This window comes from Polyodon spathula, chromosome 23, assembly GCF_017654505.1.
Source record: "Polyodon spathula isolate WHYD16114869_AA chromosome 23, ASM1765450v1, whole genome shotgun sequence".
Lineage (NCBI taxonomy): Eukaryota > Metazoa > Chordata > Actinopteri > Acipenseriformes > Polyodontidae > Polyodon > Polyodon spathula.
In genome coordinates, this window is record NC_054556.1 from 968,594 (window position 1) to 992,816 (window position 24,223).

General features: G+C 46.5%; 2 protein-coding genes across 6 annotated transcripts in view; one reads left to right on the forward strand and one right to left on the reverse strand.

The window, feature by feature from the left end:
• The window catches only part of LOC121298104 (protein kinase C delta type-like), a 39,685-nt gene extending 35,557 nt beyond the window's left edge, over nt 1-4,128 (reverse strand). For all 5 annotated transcript variants that reach the window (XM_041224915.1, XM_041224916.1, XM_041224919.1 and 2 more), the window contains exon 1: nt 4,030-4,128. The gene's annotated coding sequence lies outside the window, so the exon portion shown is untranslated. The remainder of the gene's footprint in view (nt 1-4,029) is intronic.
• Nucleotides 4,129-16,233: 12,105 nt separating this feature from the next.
• rft1 (RFT1 homolog) lies at nt 16,234-23,640 on the forward strand. The gene is made up of 13 exons (XM_041224923.1): nt 16,234-16,496; nt 17,731-17,816; nt 19,240-19,356; nt 19,793-19,982; nt 20,174-20,275; nt 20,631-20,765; nt 21,140-21,218; nt 21,313-21,363; nt 21,770-21,900; nt 22,149-22,293; nt 22,553-22,658; nt 22,844-23,093; nt 23,391-23,640. The coding sequence occupies exons 1-13, from the start codon at nt 16,434-16,436 to the stop codon at nt 23,553-23,555; spliced, it is 1,620 nt and encodes a 539-aa protein (XP_041080857.1). The 5' UTR covers nt 16,234-16,433; the 3' UTR covers nt 23,556-23,640.
• Nucleotides 23,641-24,223: the final 583 nt, after the last annotated feature.

Genomic DNA, 24,223 nt, shown 5'->3' on the forward strand with positions numbered 1-24,223 from the left:
GTCAGCCCACACTGGAGTTTGTTTTTACACATTAACAGTCCTATAGATATATACAGTATATATTTGTGTTGCTCACTGATATACCAGAAAACAAATAGGGGAGGTCAGACCAATTGACTCGTATTCTACTGCTGACACTCATACACACACACACTGCTGACACTCATACACACACACACACACTGCTGACACTCATACACACACACACTGCTGACACTCATACACACACACACTGCTGACACTCATACACACACACACACTGCTGACACTCATACACACACACACACACACTGCTGACACTCATACACACACTGCTGACACTCATACACACACACACACACTGCTGACACTCATACACACACACACTGCTGACACTCATACACACACACACACACTGCTGACACTCATACACACACACACACACACTGCTGACACTCATACACACACACACACACTGCTGACACTCATACACACACACACACTGCTGACACTCATACACACACACACACTGCTGACACTCATACACACACACACTGCTGACACTCATACACACACACACTGCTGACACTCATACACACACACACACTGCTGACACTCATACACACACACACACACTGCTGACACTCATACACACACTGCTGACACTCATACACACACACACACACACACTGACACTCACTCACACACACACTGCTGACACTCATACACACACACACACACTGCTGACACTCATACACACACACACACACACTGCTGACACTCATACACACACACACACTGCTGACACTCATACACACACACACACTGCTGACACTCATACACACACACACACTGCTGACACTCATACACACACACACTGCTGACACTCATACACACACACACACTGCTGACACTCATACACACACACACTGCTGACACTCATACATACACACACTGCTGACACTCATACATACACACACACACTGCTGACACTCATACACACACACACTGCTGACACTCATACACACACACACACTGCTGACACTCATACACACACACACACTGCTGACACTCATACACACACTGCTGACACTCATACACACACACACACACTGACACTCATACACACACACACACACTGCTGACACTCATACACACACACACACTGCTGACACTCATACACACACACACTGCTGACACTCATACACACACACACTGCTGACACTCATACACACACACACACACTGCTGACACTCATACACACACACACACTGCTGACACTCATACACACACTGCTGACACTCATACACACACACACACACTGCTGACACTCATACACACACACACTGCTGACACTCATACACACACACACTGCTGACACTCATACACACACTGCTGACACTCATACACACACACACACACTGCTGACACTCATACACACACACACACACACACACACTCACACACACACACACACACACTGCTGACACTCATACACACACACACACTGCTGACACTGCTGACACTCATACACACACACACTGCTGACACTCATACACACACACACTGCTGACACTCATACACACACACACTGCTGACACTCATACACACACACACTGCTGACACTCATACACACACACACTGCTGACACTCATACACACACACACTGCTGACACTCATACACACACACACTGCTGTCGTTGCGTGCCAGTGTGAACACTGGCCCGAGTTCCACAGCCCTGACAAATAATTGCTTTGAAGGATCTGCAGGAACTGCAAACAAAAGGACCAAAATAGATAAAATAACAAAGACCTCAACTGCTTATAGCTGTCATTTACACAGGTGACATGCCCTGTGTGTTACGCACTGGATCCACTGCACAGTGAAAGCACTGTAAAGAAACCACAGCATGATCAAGTACCCTGCATGCACCAAATTAACAACAGAGACAATTACTGGGCAAAGAGACTGTATCAGCTGTAACCTCCCCCTGCTGCAAGCAGAACACAAGCATGTCTACAGTATGTAGGGCTTTCTGAGTGGCAATCGCATGCAGTTTCAGACGGGAGGGGAGATCGTCTAACCCACACAGATCCCTTAAGGTGATAAACGGCAAGCACTCTGCATGGCATGGGAAACGACAGAGCAATGCAAGGCACATGCTTTACTAAAAACAAAAAACTGAACGCTTGCGTGGCACACGTTGTAGCTTGGTCATTTCAAAGTCATCGTCTGATAAACTCTACACTGTAACGACCTGAGGACAGTTTACACGTCTTTCAATGCAGGGGTACGGCGCTGGGCCTGGCTACGCATAAAGGCGTTTGAACTTCCGACTTGCTTTTGTTACCTGCTCACGTGAAGGAGGGCGTTTCGGAGCCAACAGCACAGGTAAAAAAAACTGAACATAATAATAATAATAATAATAATAATATAATAATAATAATAATAATACAACTATTGCATTACTGTTGTTCCAACAATAAAGTCTTAAAAATAAACCACAGGCGACATTTTTCCATAACAGACTGTAGAAGTTTATTAAGCCGCTAGAAACTTGTTCTGAGGGCATTACAGTAAGTGTCAGGTCGATACTTGCCAAGTGTTACGACCAAATATTACTTTATAACCAAAACACACACGTGCATTGCTTAACTACAACTGCAGCGCTGGAACAGGTTGACTGGTCTCTGGAACCCAGTCTCACCTGGCTGGTCTCTGAAACCCAGCCTCACCTGGCTGGTCTCTGAAACCCAGCCTCACCTGGCTGGTCTCTGAAACCCAGCCTCTCGCCGACTGGTCTCTGAAACCCAGCCTCGCGCCGACTGGTCTCTGAAACCCAGCCTCACCTGGCTGGTCTCTGAAACCCAGCCTCAGGCTGACTGGTCTGTGAAGCCCAGCCTCACGCTGACTGGTCTCTGAAGCCCAGCCTCACGCTGACTGGTCTCTGAAGCCCAGCCTCACGCTGACTGGTCTCTGAAACCCAGCCTCAGGCTGACTGGTCTCTGAAACCCAGCTTCATACCAGGTTCAGATATATCCATCTAGGCGTGTCGTCAACAAACAGCTTGCCTGCACACCTGGACCGGAATAACCAGTCAGTAAAGCATCCCCTAAACCCCGGTACACACACAGGAGCCGTGCACTACTAGGATTTACTGAGTGTGCAGTAAACTCCAGTCTGAAAACATGCGATAAGACAAAACACGGTCCACAGAAACACAATAAACGATTCAAACTATCCTACAGTCCAACATGGCGAAACTAAAAACGGGTTTCTACGAATAATAATAATAATAATAATAATAATAATAATAATAATAATAATAATATAATAAATAATGCTATTTCCGCATTTCTTTCCATCTGCAAATACCTTACAAAACATGGTGCTGTGTGTTAAACCCGCCGCAAAGTTACACACACACCTCAAAACATGGCTAACATCTTCAAAAAGAGAATCGGGTTGTTATTATTATTATTATTATTATTATTATTATTATTATTATTATTATTATATATTTAAAGGGAGCTGCCGGGGGGGGGGGTTAAGTTGCACCGTGTCTATAATGTAGCGACTCGATCCTGATCTCCAATTATAAGCAGTTTTGACAGAATACACTCCAAGACTGAGCTTGCACCCGGACCCCAGCGCTTTCCACAGTCTCGCCTTTCAACCGGCCACAATGCAAGCACTGTCTCAACACAGCTGCGCGCAGCCGGACCCGAACACGAATTACCTGCTCGGTAACGAGGGAGAAATCACCGGGTCCACCGGACCGGACCGGACCGGACCACAGCGAGCGTCTTACATAACTGACCAACCATTCCAGCCGCCTGGGATTCAAACCTCAGTGTTTTATCAGCAAAGACAGCTTTATTATCAAAATGCACAACTTGGCAGCTCCCATATCGATAGCTGGTGGCGGAAAAAACAAACAAACAAACAAGGAAACCCATACAATCGCCTGTAAGTCTCCAGTGAAATACTGATAAGTGTAACATGTTTTGTTTGTAATGAGCTTTGTAAAGAAAAGAAAAAAAACTTACCCCAATCTGTGCAGAAACGCTCGCACTTTCAATTTTCTCTGGTTCTGTTTTCTGAAGCAGTTTAAGGAAGTAGCGAGAGCCAGGAGGGAGTGTTTCTCTCTCTCTGGAGAGGGCCAGGAAGAGAAAGTGTTTCTCTCTCTCTCCCACCCATCACCCTTTCTTTTTCTTTTCTCTTTCTTTCTTTCTTCTTTCTTTCTTTCTTTCTTTCTTTCTTTCTTTCTTTCTTTATCGCTGGCTCGCAATAGTGACAGTCGAGACGTGCCGGCGGAATTGCGACTGCTTCTGTAAATGAAGCAGCACTTGCTTTTTAAGACTGGGACGCGTCAAGTTTTTTTTTTTTTTTTGGGGGGGGGGGGGGGTTAGAGAAATGGGTGTGTAATATTTAATGAAGGAGGGAGTGCACAAAAAAATAAGATGTGCCTGTTTTGTCTGGAAGGACCTACCGTTTAACCGTTCACCGCTGTCCAATCAAAAGCGAGCATTGTCTGTTGAGGTTGGGCGTGTTTACACAATGTTGCTGTGATGTTACAAGTAGTTCATTCTTGTCCTTGAGTCACCGATACTGTTACGGGCTGTCAGGCATTTAGGTAGATCGGGGCTTTACCAGGTATTCCCAAACACACCGTTTCAGTTTCAGGGTTTTCAGAGAGAGCTTCGCTGTGAGCACCGCCAGCTGCATTTTAGTGTATAGTGTCTGTCCGAAAAAAGAGTTGTTTGAGTCATTCCTGTTAGTTGCAGGGTTAAAACCACTATTCTTATATCTGTGTCTTCACTCAGATGAAGGTATGTGTCGTCTTGTTAAAGGAGTTAATTTCAAACCAGCTATACTCAGCCTCTTATACCACACCCCTGTACTATACATTGAAGTGTATGATTATCTCTTGCAGGTGTCTGATTACCGTCTCCTGGGCTGACCAGCCTGGCTCTTGCCAGGGGAGTGCATGGTCATTGTTTTACACCCAGCCCCCTCCCTGTTATATACAGTGTCCAGGGCTGATTACAGCATGTGTTTCAAGGTGCTGTGTGTTTTTTCACAGTTAAAGGGCTAGGTAAGGTTTTTTGCTCCTGTGCAACGGTTGCTCCACTTCATTTTAAGTGTCATAAAAATGATCCACAACTTTGAAACGTTCGTAGCTTTTTATGCCACTTCAGGGACCCCGAGCGCCCGAAGCGTTTCAGAAATGCAGCCTGCACTGAAGAGCTGCGTTTTGAAGAGCAAGTGAAGGTGGAAGCGAGATCCAGGAGCAGAGAGAAACTGAGAATGTGGGCTGTGGTTGGGTCTCAGGTCTCTGCTGCTGTCTGTGAGTGAGCTGCAGGGCTGTCATAGAAATCGGGGCCTGTATGAGCTCCAGATACTGTGAGAGAAGGGGCAGTGTGCAATACTCAGTATAGGGCCCTGTATGAGCTCCAGATACTGTGAGAGAAGGGGGGCGTGCAGTACTCAGTATAGGGGCCTGTAAGAGCTCCAGATACTGTGAGAGAAGGGGGGCGTGCAGTACTCAGTATAGGGGCCTGTATGAGCTCCAGATACTGTGAGAGAAGGGGGGCGTGCAGTACTCAGTATAGGGTCCTGTATGAGCTCCAGATACTGTGAGAGAAGGGGGGCGTGCAGTACTCAGTATAGGGTCCTGTATGAGCTCCAGATACTCAGTACTCAGGGGGTCCTGTATGAGCTCCAGATACTGTGAGAGAAGGGGTATGAGCTCCAGTGCAGTACTCAGTATAGGGTCCTGTATGAGCTCCAGATACTGTGAGAGAAGGGGGGCGTGCAGTACTCAGTATAGGGGCCTGTATGAGCTCCAGATACTATGAGAGAAGGGGGAGTGTGCAGTACTCAGTATAGGGTCCTGTATGAGCTCCAGATACTGTGAGAGAAGGGGGGCGTGCAGTACTCAGTATAGGGTCCTGTATGAGCTCCAGATACTATGAGAGAAGGGGGAGTGTGCAGTACTCAGTATAGGGTCCTGTATGAGCTCCAGATACTATGAGAGAAGGGGGGCGTGCAGTACTCAGTATAGGGTCCTGTATGAGCTCCAGATACTGTGAGAGAAGGGGGGCGTGCAGTACTCAGTATAGGGTCCTGTATGAGCTCCAGATACTGTGAGAGAAGGGGGGCGTGCAGTACTCAGTATAGGGTCCTGTATGAGCTCCAGATACTGTGAGAGAAGGGGGGCGTGCAGTACTCAGTATAGGGTCCTGTATGAGCTCCAGATACTATGAGAGAAGGGGGGCGTGCAGTACTCAGTATAGGGGCCTGTATGAGCTCCAGATACTATGAGAGAAGGGGGAGTGTGCAGTACTCAGTATAGGGTCCTGTATGAGCTCCAGATACTGTGAGAGAAGGGGGGCGTGCAGTACTCAGTATAGGTCAGGTGATTCTGTTCTTATCACCTGGAAAATGTGACAGCATTTACATACGCCCTGGAAACCAATGGGATCAGAAGTTCATTCAGCGCAGTAGATTTCCCAGCTCAGAGAGCACAGGGGTTTCAGCGCTGGTGACTCAACAGAGAGAGAGCAAAACACTGTGTTTGCACTGCCACTGCAGCAACACGAGATCACCAATGAGCAGGCTGTGGGTGTGTGCAGGCATGGGCCGTGACTGAACATTGTGCAATCCCTCCGCTGAGGGAGTAGAAATGTGGAGTGGATTATTTTAGACCTTCACAGTACGAGAAGCAGTGCGCTGCAGTCCACTGATTTACTGATACTGCAAATGGAGCGAAAACAAGTAGACACACCCAGATATCTTTGAGAGAGGGCCCCTTTGTGAGGCGGTGGAGAGAGAGCGCTATCACTCCCATTCCAGGTACTAATATCAATGGGAATTACATAGTAGGGAGGGAATTGTAAGTATCATGTGTCTTTGTGAAGTCTACACACTGATATAACACATTATACACATTCTTTAAAGTACAGTACAGACAGGTCTGTCTCTTTGCTCTTGAAGCGAATGTGTTCCCATGCTCGTCAGAGCAAAGCAGAATGCACCTTTTGTCTTCCTAGCCAAGCCAGAAAATGCTTCTGTGTTGTTTCCTGTGTTACATGCTGGATTAAAGACAGCAGTGCGCTTGAGGGTTTTAGAATTAGAAACTCCAGCGCTGTGTTCAAGTGAAGTGGGACACGCTGCCTGACCCAGTTGTGTTGAACGGACGTCTTTTTTAGTTTTGTCACATAGCTGCTTTGCAGGTGGAATGGTTTGTTCTCAAAAAGTTGAGTGGAGACCTAAAAACATCTCAACAGTGCAGTTTGTTAGTCCTTAATCTGCAGCTTGGCTTTCTGTACTGCAGTTTATTCTGTTGTATTGTATTGCCTTTAACATCTGTGCCCAATTTGGCTCCTCTGTTTACTTTGTTTTGGCTGTATGTTCAGAAAGCATTGCTTTTGAACTGTCAGCTTCATGGGACACATCTGTTTCCTGTGATAAACTGAAGACAAAAAGGACTGTAGAAGCAGAAGCACGCATTCTCCTCCCTGGCAGCACAGTGTTCTGCACACCTTCCTACTGTACACAGAAAACGCACACAAGCACACAAGCAGCATGCTAGTTTGGCTGCTGTTTCAGTAAGTTCACAGAATGATACCTATGCATCCATGTGACAGTGTGATCTGCGTGGAATGAGGACGGATGTTCCCCGCCCGGCTCTTAGGATTCCCCAGACAAGCTCAAAGCAAACTCCAAAGCCAGGTGAAGAGAGAAAAGAAAAACATTAGCATTGAATCCTTTATTTAAATCTGATTTAATATTGCAAAAAGAACACGTTTCCTTTCTTGTACACCTAAGTACATTCTTAATGTCGGGCTATAACTGAGTCAGGTGTGAGCGAGTTAACTATCACAGAGTAGTATTCTGTTAATCAGACACCTATTTTAAATCCTGCACACTTGAGTTTAAATGAATGAACCGAAAGATGCAACGGATTTTCACTTGGCACCCAGCGGGTTATAGACGCTCTTGGAGAGCTAATTAATAAAACGAGAGAATTAAATTCTGCAAGTTCCTCGTCCGCCTTGTATTACTAAATACAATTAAAAATAGATGACGCTTCAGAGCTTTCCGTTTGAATTGGGGTTCAAGGCGTTTAACAGACCGCCTCGCTCAGTGGGGCTAGAAGCTTACAAGTTTTCAGTGCCCGTGTTTTGCATAGTAAACAGCAGCATTAAAAAATGGGTCAGTGTAATCTTCTCGTCCCTTAAAAACAAAGCTTGTCTCTGTGAGCCAAAGAAGCTTCATGCCCTTTGAAGCACGCATTCAAACTTCTATGATATAGATGCACTTTGAAAGCACTGTCCTCCAAGGGGCTGCACATAATGCCAAGCCCAATGCAATAGCCTGCTCGACACAGTCCTGCTACCAGGAGCATTGTGAAAGTCCAGCCATATGTCAGTGCATGCATTAGTAATAGGAAAGTGCAGCAGACCCGCTCCAGAGAAAAAATCAGCAGGCAGATAAAGCGGTCCACAGAACATGAAAGTATGAACATATTAACAGCGTGAAGAAGACTGAGACTGGTGGCAGTCAGTGTAGCTGCTGGCTTGTGTCATCTCGAGAGATCTTCAGCACACAAGTGACTTTAATAAGTGTCCTCATACCCAGTGCAATGTGAGGGGTGATGGGAGGATAGACAGTCTACACTCGGGTGAAAGTAAAGCCTGAAGATTGAAGCTGTACTAGAATGATTAGGAAGACATGGGGCCCGTGCCCAAGGGCGTGATCACTGGTCTGTACAGAACGAAAGTGGCTTGGGGTTGATGGTTTGACAAGCCAGCAGGACAGTGCGCTTAGGTCAGGGGAGAGCCGAATTTGAACCATGAGAAATAAGGAGACAGGCGGACTGTGCAGATGTTATCGGATGATATTGCACAGTGAAGAAGAATGTGAGAACATTACAAATGGTTACTTGCTGTTTAAAGCAGCTTTGAGCTGCTCTCATTTAATACTTGTACACCGGTAGTTATTCCTAGCCCAGGAATATCCAAAGGTGGGGTGATAATGATATCAAATACAAACTCTGTATAACATTGTGCTTTCCCAGTAAGCATCATTTCCATGTCTCAATCCCATTACACCTAGCATTACTGTTGATATTTTGTTTCAGTTATGTATCATGCATTGAGTATTGCAAACGAAGAACAACACTAGAAAATGAATGAACTATCCAGTTCCTAGTATCTGAAAACTTTAGAATCCTAATGATTCAGCATTAACAACATGACTAGGTGACCCGTGCATGAAGACTATCTCCTACCCTTTGTCCTAAGTCCATCTCCTCTTAATTTCCAACTGTGCTTCCTTCAGCCCTGTTTTCTGTGCTGCACCTAAAATATTGGTTAGGGTTAACTTTATCAACCTCTTTTTAAGGCTTTAAAGACTTCAGTCAAGCCCCTCCTAACTCTTTCTAACTTTGCAAACTAAACCCAGGTCCTTCAGCCTCTGTTCCTAGCTCATCAGTTCCTTCAGCCTCTGTTCCTAGCTCATTCCTCTAAGCCCTTGTAGATAATCTGTAAAGGTAACTATGTGCTACCCCAGGCAGGCCTGCAGCAGCAGTTTCCACTCTGAAGCGAGCTGCGAGACAGCTGGTTATGGATAGCAGTGAACCGCGGCAGGCAAGAAACGATCTCCTGATATAATCTCGTGATTGCAGCGTTCGTTAATATTTCAACAGTCATTACAGGCAGCTCTAACAGCTGTAGAATAGGGTGATATTAATGCTGCTATCAAAGATATAAAACAAACACCAGTGCCTGGGTGATCATTTAAGCAACAGTACAAACTGTGTTGTGAACTATTGTCCATCACATTGTTCTCCAGTTTGCTTCTGTAATACGGATAAGAATACATGCACAAACCAGAAGCAGTTTCCTAGGTGCCAATGTATTACTGTAAGTGCATCTCTTTCCAGGACAGAATACAATCTCATAATTAGCAGTCCTGAGCACTGCATCCAGGCAGCATTGCAATACAACAAGAAGCACACGTATCGCCTTACTGCACAGGAACAGTATGCCTGCTTTCTGCAGCTCCAGAGCAGCCCTGCTTTCTGCAGCTCCAGAGCAGCCCTGCTTTCTGCAGCTCCAGAGCAGCTGCCTTAGACACCCTGCACCCATTGTAACACAGTCATTTCAGCACGCACTGCCCTACTGCCTTAGACACCCTGCACCCTTAGACACCCTGCACCCATTGTAACACAGTCATTTCAGCACGCACTGCCCTACTGCCTTAGTAACACAGTCATTGCCTTAGACACCCTGCACCCATTGTAACACAGTCATTTCAGCACGCACTGCCCTACTGCCTTAGACACCCTGCACCCATTGTAACACAGTCATTTCAGCACGCACTGCCCTACTGCCTTAGACACCCTGCACCCATTGTAACACAGTCATTTCAGCACGCACTGCCCTACTGCCTTAGACACCCTGCACCCATTGTAACACAGTCATTTCAGCACGCACTGCCCTACTGCCTTAGACACCCTGCACCCATTGTAACACAGTCATTTCAGCATGCACTGCCCTACTGAAAAGAAAAGAAAAGGACAAATCATTAAGGGCAAACAGAACAGGGTGTTTGTAACTTTCAGAGAGTTTAGCAGAGCGTGCGTCGAAACTTTCCTTGCGCGCCTCGCAGCGTTCTGATACTGGGTCACGGAGACTCTGGAGAGCCGCATTACTGAAATAGAACAGCTCTATTTTCACCGACCTTGATGAGAGAACGAGAGAAAAAAACAATAACTTGTCAGTCTGAAACAAATTACCCCAGGACTTGAATTTCTAAATGCTTCAGGACATTGTGAAAAGGATTAATAGTAATAATGATGAAGCTAACCTTTCTTGTTGTGGGTGTTTTTAATGGTGATGTGTCTTATTTGGATCAGGCTGGTAAACATTTCACTAAATATAACTCTAAAGTAGGGCAGGTTGAAAAAGCTTGCGTTTGCACAAATACTGTCTTCACTTCCGACTGTGGGTGTGCTGGTACTCCTACTCGGAATCACCTTTAAGAAGCATTTCTGTATTGGTTGGTATTAAGTAAATCCATTCATTAATGCATTGATTTCAAAACAAGAAAACCTGTCCTTCCCTCACCTTTGCAATTGAGTACCAACCAATGGCAATTTACTTCCTCACAGAGTGTTCCACAAGCCAATTGGAGCTGAATTAGCCTCTCATCTCTGACTGCAGCACCCAGGTCGTAAACTGAGTGAATGTAACATTTTCTCTGTCTTAATAAAAGCAGCGAGGTTGTATTTGTCAGTTTACAGCCTCGGTACACTGTGTATTACACAAGCTACTGTGAAACACTCTCTCTTTTTCTCTCTGTCTCTCTGTAGTGGGGAATCCAGGTTGGACTGCAGAGCAGAAGTGAAGACGTGATGTGTAAATGTCAGATCAAAGTTAGGTCCTTGATCTGTTTCCAAGATAGAAGATAGCAGATGTCACACATTTTAGGTAGAATTTGGGGAAGACTCTATAAGAGTTTACTATGGTCATTTTTTTCCCCTTTAATTCATTGAAGCTGTAGCAACTCTGTTGGCTGGTGGCACTTCCAAGACATATATAAAAAAACAAAGTCATAGACCAGGAAGTTAAACAGAATATGAATCATTAAGCACAAGAATTATTAATCCATACGTTTCTTTATTTTATTTTTGTATAATAAATGACCGTGCTGAGCACACTGCTACAGTTTTGTACGTATAAAAATGTTTAACACAAAATGTGAAAGCCGGGAGGTCTGCTAACCCTGTCCACGCAGCTCCTAAGCAGCAGGGCAAAGTCTTCACTCCTGACGTGCTGATGTCACAGACTTCATGTAATGAGCTTACAGTGTCTGAATTTGGGAGGATGAGTGATTTGCAGCAAATTCTACATGCCAGCATCCGTTCTGAAGCTCACATCCTGCACCCAACAAGGAAGCGATACTCAGAAAGAAGGGCTTCCATGACCTGCTGCTTGCGACCACATGCAGGGATGTTCCCCGTGTTTGTTCTGCAAAGATGAAAGGGCCAACCAAACAAGAACCAGACTACAAAGAGGAGGCAGGATCAGAGCTGCAGACAAAACGAACAAACTGGCATTCAGCACAGCTCTACCAACCACAAACAAACTGACATTCAGCACAGCCCAGCTCTATCATCCACGAACAAACTGACATTCAGCACAGCCCAGCTCTATCATCCACGAACAAACTGACATTCAGCACAGCCCAGCTCTATCATCCACGAACAAACTGACATTCAGCACAGCCCAGCTCTATCATCCACGAACAAACTGACATTCAGCACAGCCCAGCTCTATCATCCACGAACAAACTGACATTCAGCACAGCCCAGCTCTATCATCCACGAACAAACTGACATTCAGCACAGCCCAGCTCTATCATCCACGAACAAACTGACATTCAGCACAGCCCAGCTCTATCATCCACGAACAAACTGACATTCAGCACAGCCCAGCTCTATCATCCACGAACAAACTGACATTCAGCACAGCCCAGCTCTATCATCCACGAACAAACTGACATTCAGCACAGCCCAGCTCTATCATCCACGAACAAACTGACATTCAGCACAGCCCAGCTCTATCATCCACGAACAAACTGACATTCAGCACAGCCCAGCTCTATCATCCACGAACAAACTGACATTCAGCACAGCCCAGCTCTATCATCCACGAACAAACTGACATTCAGCACAGCCCAGCTCTATCATCCACGAACAAACTGACATTCAGCACAGCCCAGCTCTATCATCCACGAACAAACTGACATTCAGCACAGCCCAGCTCTATCATCCACGAACAAACTGACATTCAGCACAGCCCAGCTCTATCATCCACGAACAAACTGACATTCAGCACAGCCCAGCTCTATCATCCACGAACAAACTGACATTCAGCACAGCCCAGCTCTATCATCCACGAACAAACTGACATTCAGCACAGCCCAGCTCTATCATCCACGAACAAACTGACATTCAGCACAGCCCAGCTCTATCATCCACGAACAAACTGACATTCAGCACAGCCCAGCTCTATCATCCACGAACAAACTGACATTCAGCACAGCCCAGCTCTATCATCCACGAACAAACTGACATTCAGCACAGCCCAGCTCTATCATCCACGAACAAACTGACATTCAGCACAGCCCAGCTCTATCATCCACGAACAAACTGACATTCAGCACAGCCCAGCTCTATCATCCACGAACAAACTGACATTCAGCACAGCCCAGCTCTATCATCCACGAACAAACTGACATTCAGCACAGCCCAGCTCTATCATCCACGAACAAACTGACATTCAGCACAGCCCAGCTCTATCATCCACGAACAAACTGACATTCAGCACAGCCCAGCTCTATCATCCACGAACAAACTGACATTCAGCACAGCCCAGCTCTATCATCCACGAACAAACTGACATTCAGCACAGCCCAGCTCTATCATCCACGAACAAACTGACATTCAGCACAGCCCAGCTCTATCATCCACGAACAAACTGACATTCAGCACAGCCCAGCTCTATCATCCACGAACAAACTGACATTCAGCACAGCCCAGCTCTATCATCCACGAACAAACTGACATTCAGCACAGCCCAGCTCTATCATCCACGAACAAACTGACATTCAGCACAGCCCAGCTCTATCATCCACGAACAAACTGACATTCAGCACAGCCCAGCTCTATCATCCACGAACAAACTGACATTCAGCACAGCCCAGCTCTATCATCCACGAACAAACTGACATTCAGCACAGCCCAGCTCTATCATCCACGAACAAACTGACATTCAGCACAGCCCAGCTCTATCATCCACGAACAAACTGACATTCAGCACAGCCCAGCTCTATCATCCACGAACAAACTGACATTCAGCACAGCCCAGCTCTATCATCCACGAACAAACTGACATTCAGCACAGCCCAGCTCTATCATCCACGAACAAACTGACATTCAGCACAGCCCAGCTCTATCATCCACGAACAAACTGACATTCAGCACAGCCCAGCTCTATCATCCACGAACAAACTGACATTCAGCACAGCCCAGCTCTATCATCCACGAACAAACTGACATTCAGCACAGCCCAGCTCTATCATCCACGAACAAACTGACATTCAGCACAGCCCAGCTCTATCATCCACGAACAAACTGACATTCAGCACAGCCCAGCTCTATCATCCACGAACAAACTGACATTCAGCACAGCCCAGCTCTATCATCCACGAACAAACTGACATTCAGCACAGCCCAGCTCTATCATCCACGAACAAACTGACATTCAGCACAGCCCAGCTCTATCATCCACGAACAAACTGACATTCAGCACAGCCCAGCTCTATCATCCACGAACAAACTGACATTCAGCACAGCCCAGCTCTATCATCCACGAACAAACTGACATTCAGCACAGCCCAGCTCTATCATCCACGAACAAACTGACATTCAGCACAGCCCAGCTCTATCATCCACGAACAAACTGACATTCAGCACAGCCCAGCTCTATCATCCACGAACAAACTGACATTCAGCACAGCCCAGCTCTATCATCCACGAACAAACTGACATTCAGCACAGCCCAGCTCTATCATCCACGAACAAACTGACATTCAGCACAGCCCAGCTCTATCATCCACGAACAAACTGACATTCAGCACAGCCCAGCTCTATCATCCACGAACAAACTGACATTCAGCACAGCCCAGCTCTATCATCCACGAACAAACTGACATTCAGCACAGCCCAGCTCTATCATCCACGAACAAACTGACATTCAGCACAGCCCAGCTCTATCATCCACGAACAAACTGACATTCAGCACAGCCCAGCTCTATCATCCACGAACAAACTGACATTCAGCACAGCCCAGCTCTATCATCCACGAACAAACTGACATTCAGCACAGCCCAGCTCTATCATCCACGAACAAACTGACATTCAGCACAGCCCAGCTCTATCATCCACGAACAAACTGACATTCAGCACAGCCCAGCTCTATCATCCACGAACAAACTGACATTCAGCACAGCCCAGCTCTATCATCCACGAACAAACTGACATTCAGCACAGCCCAGCTCTATCATCCACGAACAAACTGACATTCAGCACAGCCCAGCTCTATCATCCACGAACAAACTGACATTCAGCACAGCCCAGCTCTATCATCCACGAACAAACTGACATTCAGCACAGCCCAGCTCTTTATCATGCCCGCTTCCATAATACATGTTGTTTTCGTTTACTTTGATTTATTACACAGTTCTGTGTGTGTGTCTGTCTCTGTCTGTGTGTGTGTCTCTATCTATCATCCACGAACAAACAGACATTCAGCACAGCCCAGCTGTGTGTGTGTCTATCTGTCTACTGTGTCTTATTATCTGTCTGGGTGTCTTGTCTATGTCTCTGTGTGTGTGTCTGTCTCTGTCTGTGTGTGTGTCTATCTGTCTGGGTGTCTTGTCTATGTCTCTGTGTGTGTGTGTCTGTCTCTGTCTGGGTGTGTGTCTATCTGTCTGGGTGTCTTGTCTATGTCTCTGTGTGTGTGTGTGTGTCTCTGTTGTTTGTGCTCAGAGCTCTGTTTACATACACTGGCTTCTCAAAGACTAATTTGCTTTGAAGAATGTCCACTTGTGTGTTGCTGTACCTGTCTGTATCCTCAGTGGCTCATTTTCACACCCAGCTCTCAGTTGCCACAGTAGCAATGGAAGTGAAAATTAGTGTTGCACGCCCCCTAGTGATCATTCCTTTAAAAAAAAGGAAAAAAAACAATGCCTCAGTTTAAAAAATGCACCTTTTCAAATCGTTTAGAATGTGCTGCTATAACAGAGACAGCGGGCTCTGTTCACAAAGCTTTATCCCATGGGCTGTTTGGAGAATGTTTATTGAAAGAAGTTTTTATTTTAGCAATGAAGTTGCATTGAACTGCTGTTACTCTTGTTTTAATTGTATGGTCTTGCATGTCTTGGTACGTGTGTTGTTTTGTTATGGGTAAAGAGAAGTACTCGGTTACCGTCTATAAATCAGGGTCCTTTCCCAGCGCTTTGAAATTTGTTTCTGTGCAGCGCGCCCTCTGGCGGTCGACTCTAAGTAAAGACACAACTATAAAATAAAATTATTCCGCAAGGCTTTTGATGAACGTGCGCGATGACGTTTCGACGTGGCGTGGGTGTCACGCAAAAAAAGCGAGTGTGTACGGAAGCAAACTGCGCTCGGAAATGCAGCCATGCTGCAGAGCGGGATGATACGGAAGAAGAGCTGAGCTGTCATTCATACACACAGCTTTCAGTGACCCGGGCCAGGCACGGGTCGAAATGTACAGCGGTGGACCGAACCCAATCCTGCTTCGGGAATAGGCTTAGTTAGATCCGGTTCGACCAGGCAGGTTCAAATACAGTTAAAATGAGTTCGCAGGACGTGCTGAGCAGCGCGACAAAGCTAGCCTCGTATAACGTGCTGCTGCAGGTAAGCGCGCTGAAAACAAAGCTTATGTAGGACACGACTCTGAGATGACATGGACAGCAATACAATACAGCAGGACAGCACAGGCATGGACAGCAATACAATACAGCAGGACAGCACAGGCATGGACAGCAATACAATACAGCAGGACAGCACAGGCATGGACAGCAATACAATACAGCAGTACAGCACAGGCATGGACAGCAATACAATACAGCAGTACAGCACAGGCATGGACAGCAATACAATACAGCAGTACAGCACAGGCATGGACAGCAATACAATACAGCAGTACAGCACAGGCATGGACAGCAATACAATACAGCAGTACAGCACAGGCATGGACAGCAATACAATACAGCAGTACAGCACAGGCATGGACAGCAATACAATACAGCAGTACAGCACAGGCATGGACAGCAATACAATACAGCAGTACAGCACAGGCATGGACAGCAATACAATACAGCAGTACAGCACAGGCGTGGACAGCAATACAATACAGCAGTACAGCACAGGCGTGGACAGCAATACAATACAGCAGTACAGCACAGGCATGGACAGCAATACAATACAGCAGTACAGCACAGGCATGGACAGTAATACAGCAGTACAGCACAGGCACAGTCCATCGTGCACAGTTACTGCGGAAAACATGAACGTTTGTGAGATGAATTACGTTACTGCTGAAGTTCAGAGACGGAATGCAGTGTCACTTGCTGTGCATCTAGCGCTGTGTTGTTGTTGTTTTTTTTAGCAAGCAGCAACCTTTACAGTCATGCCTAACTTTCGGTGTAAGACGCAGGCGCCACTCTACCGTAGACACAGGGGTTGCAGTGTGCTGCTGGTACAGTACTACTGTATATCTGCCCATGCATTGCGTGCACTGCAGCTGTACTGTCATTGTAGCGAGGGCACAGTTTAAACCCTGAAGGAAAAGCAGTGCTTGGGACGTATCCCTGGGTAATTAGGGTAAGGTGACCATGTCGCTCTGTGTTCAGCGGGACAGCTTGGGATAGTTCAGGCTTTGCAACTCACACCCCAATGCATTCTGGTACGTTTTACCTGTCTCGAGTACCAGTCGTACCTTTAAGAGAAGCAGGACTACGCTTACCAGAATGCACTGGGTAGTGAATTGAAAAGCCTGAGCTGACTCTGAACACAGAGCCATGGTCACCGTACCCACGTGGAGGTCTGTGTGATTGTGTCGATTGTTTTCCTGTTGTGTTTTTTGCAGGTTATGTTTCGAGGTCTTTCCTTTGTGCTCAATGCTTTCACACTTCGCTTCGTGTCCAAAGAAATCATCGGGGTGGTGAATGTGAGGTAAGCGTGCACGCAAAGGGGTGTGCAGAGCACACTGCTGTTGTGTAAACGGGTAGTCCCTCACATGGATGATTCTTATGCTGTGTCAATGTTCTGGCCACTCGTGGTGACTTGATTGAGGTCTTTTAAAACCTTGAAAGAGTGGAACAAGTTAACCCGACCAGGACTTCTTATACCCACCCAGGACTAGAGACACACAGCTGCAAATGAATTGAAAATAGATCTTATTATACCCACCCAGGACCAGAGACACACAGCTGCAAATGAATTGAAAATAGATCTTATTATACCCACCCAGGACCAGAGACACACAGCTGCAAATGAATTGAAAATAGATCTTATTATACCCACCCAGGACCAGAGACACACAGCTGCAAATGAATTGAAAATAGATATTATTATACCCACCCCAGGAAGACACTTCTTTGCAGAGAGAGTGGTGAGGTTGAGAAATGGGTCACCAAGGGTTGCCAAGCCATGTGATGAAATGGGTTACCAGTCTCGTGTTGTTTGCTTGCATAGCTCAGTTTCCTGGGTGTTTCGCCCCTGTGCTCCTCCCGTCTCATGTTGTGTGTGTTTTGCTCCTGTGCTCCTCCTGTCTCGTGTTGTGTGTGTTTTGCTCCTATGCTCCTACTATCTCGTGTTGTGTGTGTTTTGCTCCTGTGCTCCTCATGTCTCGTGTTGTGTGTGTTTTGCTCCTGTGCTCCTCCGGTCTCATGTTGTGTGTGTTTCGCTCCTGTGCTCCTCCTGTCTCGTGTTGTGTGTGTTTCACCTCTATGCTCCTCAGGTCTCGTGTTGTGTGTGTTTTGCTCCTGTACTCCTCCTGTCTCGTGTTGTGTGTGTTTCGCTCCTGTACTCCTCCTGTCTCGTGTTGTGTGTGTTTCGCTCCTGTGCTCCTCATGTCTCGTGTTGTGTGTGTTTCGCTCCTGTGCTCCTCATGTCTCATGTTGTGTGTGTTTCACCTCTATGCTCCTCAGGTCTCGTGTTGTGTGTGTTTTGCTCCTATGCTCCTCCTGTCTCGTGTTGTGTGTGTTTTGCTCCTGTACTCCTCCTGTCTCGTGTTGTGTGTGTTTCGCTCCTGTGCTCCTCATGTCTCGTGTTGTGTGTGTTTCGCTCCTGTGCTCCTCCGGTCTCATGTTATGTGTGTTTTGCTCCTGTGCTCCTCCTGTCTCTTGTTGTATGTGTTTCGCTCCTGTGCTCCTCTAGTCTCGTGTTGTGTCTTGTTTCGCCCCTGTACTCCTCCTGTCTCGTGTTGTGTGTGTTTCACCCCTGTGCTCCTCATGTCTCGTGTTGTGTGTGTTTTGCTCCTGTACTCCTCCTGTCTCGTGTTGTGTGTGTTTCGCTCCTGTGCTCCTCCTGTCTCGTGTTGTGTTTGCTTGCAGAGCTCAGTTTCTTGTGTTTGTTTCGCCCCTGTGCTCTGCAGGCTTACACTGCTCTACTCCACCGTGGTGTTTCTGGCAAGAGAAGCCTTTCGTAGGGCCTGTCTGAGCGGAAGCACAGAGCAAAACTGGACGCAGGTTATCAACCTTCTATGGCTAACGTAAGTCAGACCATGTCCAAAACACAGGGAAAGAAAAGGACAAACAAACAAAGTGATGGGAATGTGTGTTTCATACGGATGTATTTCTTAAGGGGGGGGTGACAGACACAGAGAGTTTAGGACACTGATCTCTGATGCTTGTTTTAAGAGAAAGACTCAGTAGATATTGCAGTGTGCTGCAGTTCTGCCCTTTGCTGCTGTACCTGGAGTTTGATTGGCAGGAGTGTAGTAAGCAGGCAGATAGCATTACATTCGGCTGGTATAAACGATACTCCCGTTGCACCACAGTGTGATCCATTCTTGGTTTTAATTAGACACACCTGAGCTTGTTGCCTGTACACACTGTCGTTAATCAAGCTCGCAGTAGTAAATGGGTGCAACTGCTATGCAAGAGGAGTCTTATTTCCGTCCCTGCCTGTTGCCTGTTTCTCTGCAGAGTGCCAGTGGGGGCGCTGTGGTCGGTTCTGCTGGGCTGGGTGTGGCTGTGTCTGCTGGAGGTTCCTGACCCGGCCGGTACCCCTCACTACGAGGTCGGGGTGCTGCTATTTGGCCTCTCCGCAGTGGTGGAGCTGCTGGCAGAGCCCTTGTGGGTGCTGGCACAGGCGCACATGTTCGTGAGACTGAAGGTAAGAGCCCCCGATGGGAATGCATAGCAGTTTGAGTCATTTTTATGTTTTGCTGCTTGTTGAGTTACACACCTGTGTAGAGGAAGGTTTGCAGCTCTCAGCAGTCGAAGTGAAAGTGATGGCAGCCGAGCTGTCTTTTCTGCAGGGCCCCTGCGTGCCCCTCGTCACTGTGCTGATGTTCTGTGTTTAAGGTGATTGCTGAAAGTCTCTCCATCATTGTGAAATGCCTCCTGACTGTGCTGCTTGTGCTTCTGGTTCCTCACTGGGGCCTCTACATCTTCTCGCTGGCTCAGGTGAGAAACTAGCTAGTGATCTTTAGAGATGCATTTCAGACAACATACATCAGTGACCTGATTTACTGTGCATGTGCTAATGAAACTATATATATACATGCGCACAGTACATTGTGTGTGTGTGTGTGTGTATATATCTAAAATATGTAGTATGTATGTAAATATATATAATATGTATGTATGTAATGTATGTAACAGGATAGAAAAGAGCAGGGCTCGTCTGGACTCATGGCTGTAGAGTTTCTGTCCTCATCCCATCTCTCAGACAGTACAGAAGGTGAAACAGTAGTGTGTCACGCATCACTGCCTGGTACAGGTGTGTTTATAATTCTCTATGTTTTCATTTGCTTTGCAGCTCACTTACACCAGTTTCCTGCTGCTGTGCTATGTTTTGTATTTCGTCAAGTTCCTCGGATCCCAGGAAGCTGAGAAGTCATCTTTCCCTCTCTCCAGGGTCCGCGATTTATTACCGACACGTACAAGAGGCAAGGTAACAGGAGAGACATGGCCAGCCCTGGAAACTGGGCACGAGATCAGATCATTCTTTGTGACAGAGCACACAAGACTCCCGGGCTGTTGAAGTAACCAGAAGTTACCAAGGGTTTGGTGGCTATAACCTAGTCAGCTGGTGACCTCTGTAGTTCCACACTCCTTAAATCCACATCATGTTCCAATGGCACCGTTTAACAAGAATAGCGAAACCTTATTGAAAATGCACTAAATACCTCCAGGGGTCACTGTTGAGTAAGGCAACAAAATAATTCCAGCAGGCATATTGAACTGCACTGAATACCCCCAGGTAACGCTGATAAATGTGGGGTTTCACTGCTGTGTATTAACTGCTACTGTTGTGATCCCTTTTAGCCAGTGGTTAACTGGAGCCTGGCAAAGCTGACTTGGAGCTTCTTCAAGCAGTCATTCCTCAAGCAGATCCTAACAGAAGGTGACAGCGTCTCTACTTTGCAGTTTCTTGATTCGTAGTCCTGTATTTTTATTTTTGTTGGCATGCTAACGGGGTTGCGTTCTTTGTGCTTTAGGTGAACGCTATGTCATGACCTTCCTAAATGTGTTGAATTTTGGAGACCAAGGTAAGTGAATATCATCTGTAACTTCAAACACTCGATCAAAGAAATCAAAACTTACATAAAATCTTTTTCTTTCCAATTTTAGTAAGGTTGATAAAGCTCGATCGCTGGTGTCTGGCTGCCCCATGATTAGAATGTAATCGTAGCCTGTCGTTTCTGGAGGTTCCATTAGCAGAAGCTGCAGCTGTGTTGGGCTTGTGTGTAAAGTAGGGTCAGTGTGTGCAGGTGGCACTGGGAAGCACAGTGCAAGCCTGTGCAGTGTTGATTGCAGGCTGTCGTGGATTATAGAACAGTATTATGCTTTTCTGGTCTCGTCTCAGTTTTGGCGCAGTCAGTGCAGGCTGACAGTGGTGTGCCTTTCTAGCTTGCTGTGATAAGTAACCGCTGCCCTGTTGCCCTTTGCCCCCAGGAGTGTATGATATAGTGAATAACCTGGGCTCTCTGGTGGCCAGGTTCATCTTCCAGCCCATTGAGGAGAGCTTCTACATCTTCTTTGCCAAAGTGCTGGAGAGGGGGAAGCAAGCCAAGCAGCAGAACATGGTCAGTCTGTAAGACACTGTAACTGTAATCCATTTCCAGTAGTAATGGGACCATGCTAGTAGCAGTGTGCTCCTGTATCAGGAACACCGTGAAACATTCAGTGTTTGTGGAGCCGTTGCTGGTATCGCTGTGTTAGACAGTCGCTGTTGGTTTCTTCAAGCTAATACTCTGGTTTCCGGCTGGGTTTTTATTTTTACTTTCCTGGATGGGCTTGTGATTCTTCTCATGGAATGTTGCCGTGGTTCTAGGATGACGTTACTATGGCAGCAGCGGTTCTGGAATCCCTCTTGAAGCTGGTGGTTCTGATTGGCCTGACCATCACGGTGTTTGGCTACGCCTACTCTCATCTGGCCCTGGATGTTTATGGAGGCTCCTTGCTGAGCAGCGGATCAGGTGTGTAGAATCTCTCCTGCTTGCTGTCTCGACCTTCATGTTTCAACACAAACGTTTAGACGCTTTTCATTGTAATTAGCAGATAATGTGACTGTTATTTTGCATGGTGTTGACAACTGCATTACTGTGTTGTTTGTATCCGAGTTGCTGATGAAGCTCGTTTAAAAGGAGTTCATGTTACTGGAATCACAGAGACCTGGCCAGCTCCTGTGAACGCAGCCTTGTTGAATAGATTGATCTCACAATGTGTTCTTCGCAGGTCCCACTCTTCTCCGGTACTACTCCCTGTACGTGCTGCTGCTGGCTGTCAACGGCGTGAGCGAGTGCTTCACCTTCGCGGCTATGAGCAAAGAACAAGTGGACAGGTGGGGCTCCTTATTTAAACACTATGCTTCAACATTGTTTTTATGAAAGCTTTCTGTTTCGATGGAGTCAGTAAGGTATCGTGTGTGTGTGTGTGTGTGTGTGTGTGTGTGTGTGTGTGTATATATATATAATGTGTGTGTGTTTGCGTGTGTGTTGCTCTCTAGCCTTGTCGCTTCTCTTGCAGGTATAATTTCGTGATGCTGGCACTGTCCGCCTCCTTCCTCAGCCTCTCGTACTTCCTGACCCTCTGGCAGGGCAGCGTGGGATTCATCCTGGCAAACTGTCTCAACATGACGCTGCGGATCGCTCACAGCGTGCGCTACATCCAGGGCTACTTCTCCCACAGCTCCTCCAGGCCTCTGGCTGGCCTGCTGCCCTCCCCCGCCCTGCTGCTGGTCTTCCTTGGCAGCGCAGGGCTCACCGCCCTCTCGGAGGTGAGTAAGAGTTCCAAACCCGTTCACCTTACACTCCAGGGATGGAAACAGACTCCTGATGCTCAGCAGTTTCATCCATTCCATGTTTTACTAAGTGCTTGATTGACCACTGTGTCTAGGTAACAAGCTGTGGTGAGTCTTATTAAACTCCTAGTGAAAGCAGGAATGGATCAAGCTGCTCTGCAGTGGGAGTCTTATTCCCAGCCCGGCACTGTGCCCTCTCGGTTGCTTCTTGTTTTTGTTCTAGTGCTTCAGTTGTAATGGCTGTTTTTTTTCTTGCTTGTCTTGCTGTTGCAGGTGTTGTTGTGTTGTGATAGCGGCTGGATCTCACGGCTGGTGCATGTAGCTGTGGGGGTGGTGTGTCTGCTGGCTGTTCTGATCACAGCGTTCTTCACCGAGACCAAATTAGTTCATTTTATAAGAACTCAGTACTTACCCCGTTACATGAAAAAGGGAACATAACCAAGGGAAGACTGTCTATCTATCTATCTGTCTATCTCTCTATCTCTATATCTCTCTATCTCTATCTCTTTGTCTGTCTGTATCTCTATCGATCTCTCTATCTCTATCTCTCTCTATCTCTGTCTCTCCATCTCTATCTATCTCTCTCTGTCTCTATCTCTCTTTCTTTCTCTATCTGTCTCTATCTGTGTCTCTATCTCTCTCTGTCTGTCTGTCTCTATCTATCTATCTGTATCGCTCTATCTCTTTATCTCTCTCTGTAATCTCATGAGCTTCTCGTTTTGTTATAAAATGTTACAGTAATTTCATGATCTACTCGTTTTGTATGTTATAAAATGTTACAGTATAGGGAACAAAGGAACACGAGTGTATCCTCATTATGTAAGTACTGAAGAGATCAACACAACATTATCGTAACTGTCATGTGTGCTGCACTTCCCTTCCTGCGTTTGGCAGGTCAAACTGTACCAGACCAATAGCAGGGCGTGCAGTTTGAGTTGTGTTTACCTGGGTTTACATTTCCGTGAATGAACATGTTGCAGTCTGTCCGAGCTGTGTGTTTAATAACTCTGCTCTGGTTTTTGTTGTCAGTTAAGTTTTATCACTGTACATTTTGACTGCACTGAAAAGGAGCCCAGCCTCTTGAGTGTAGCGCAATGAGTGCGCTG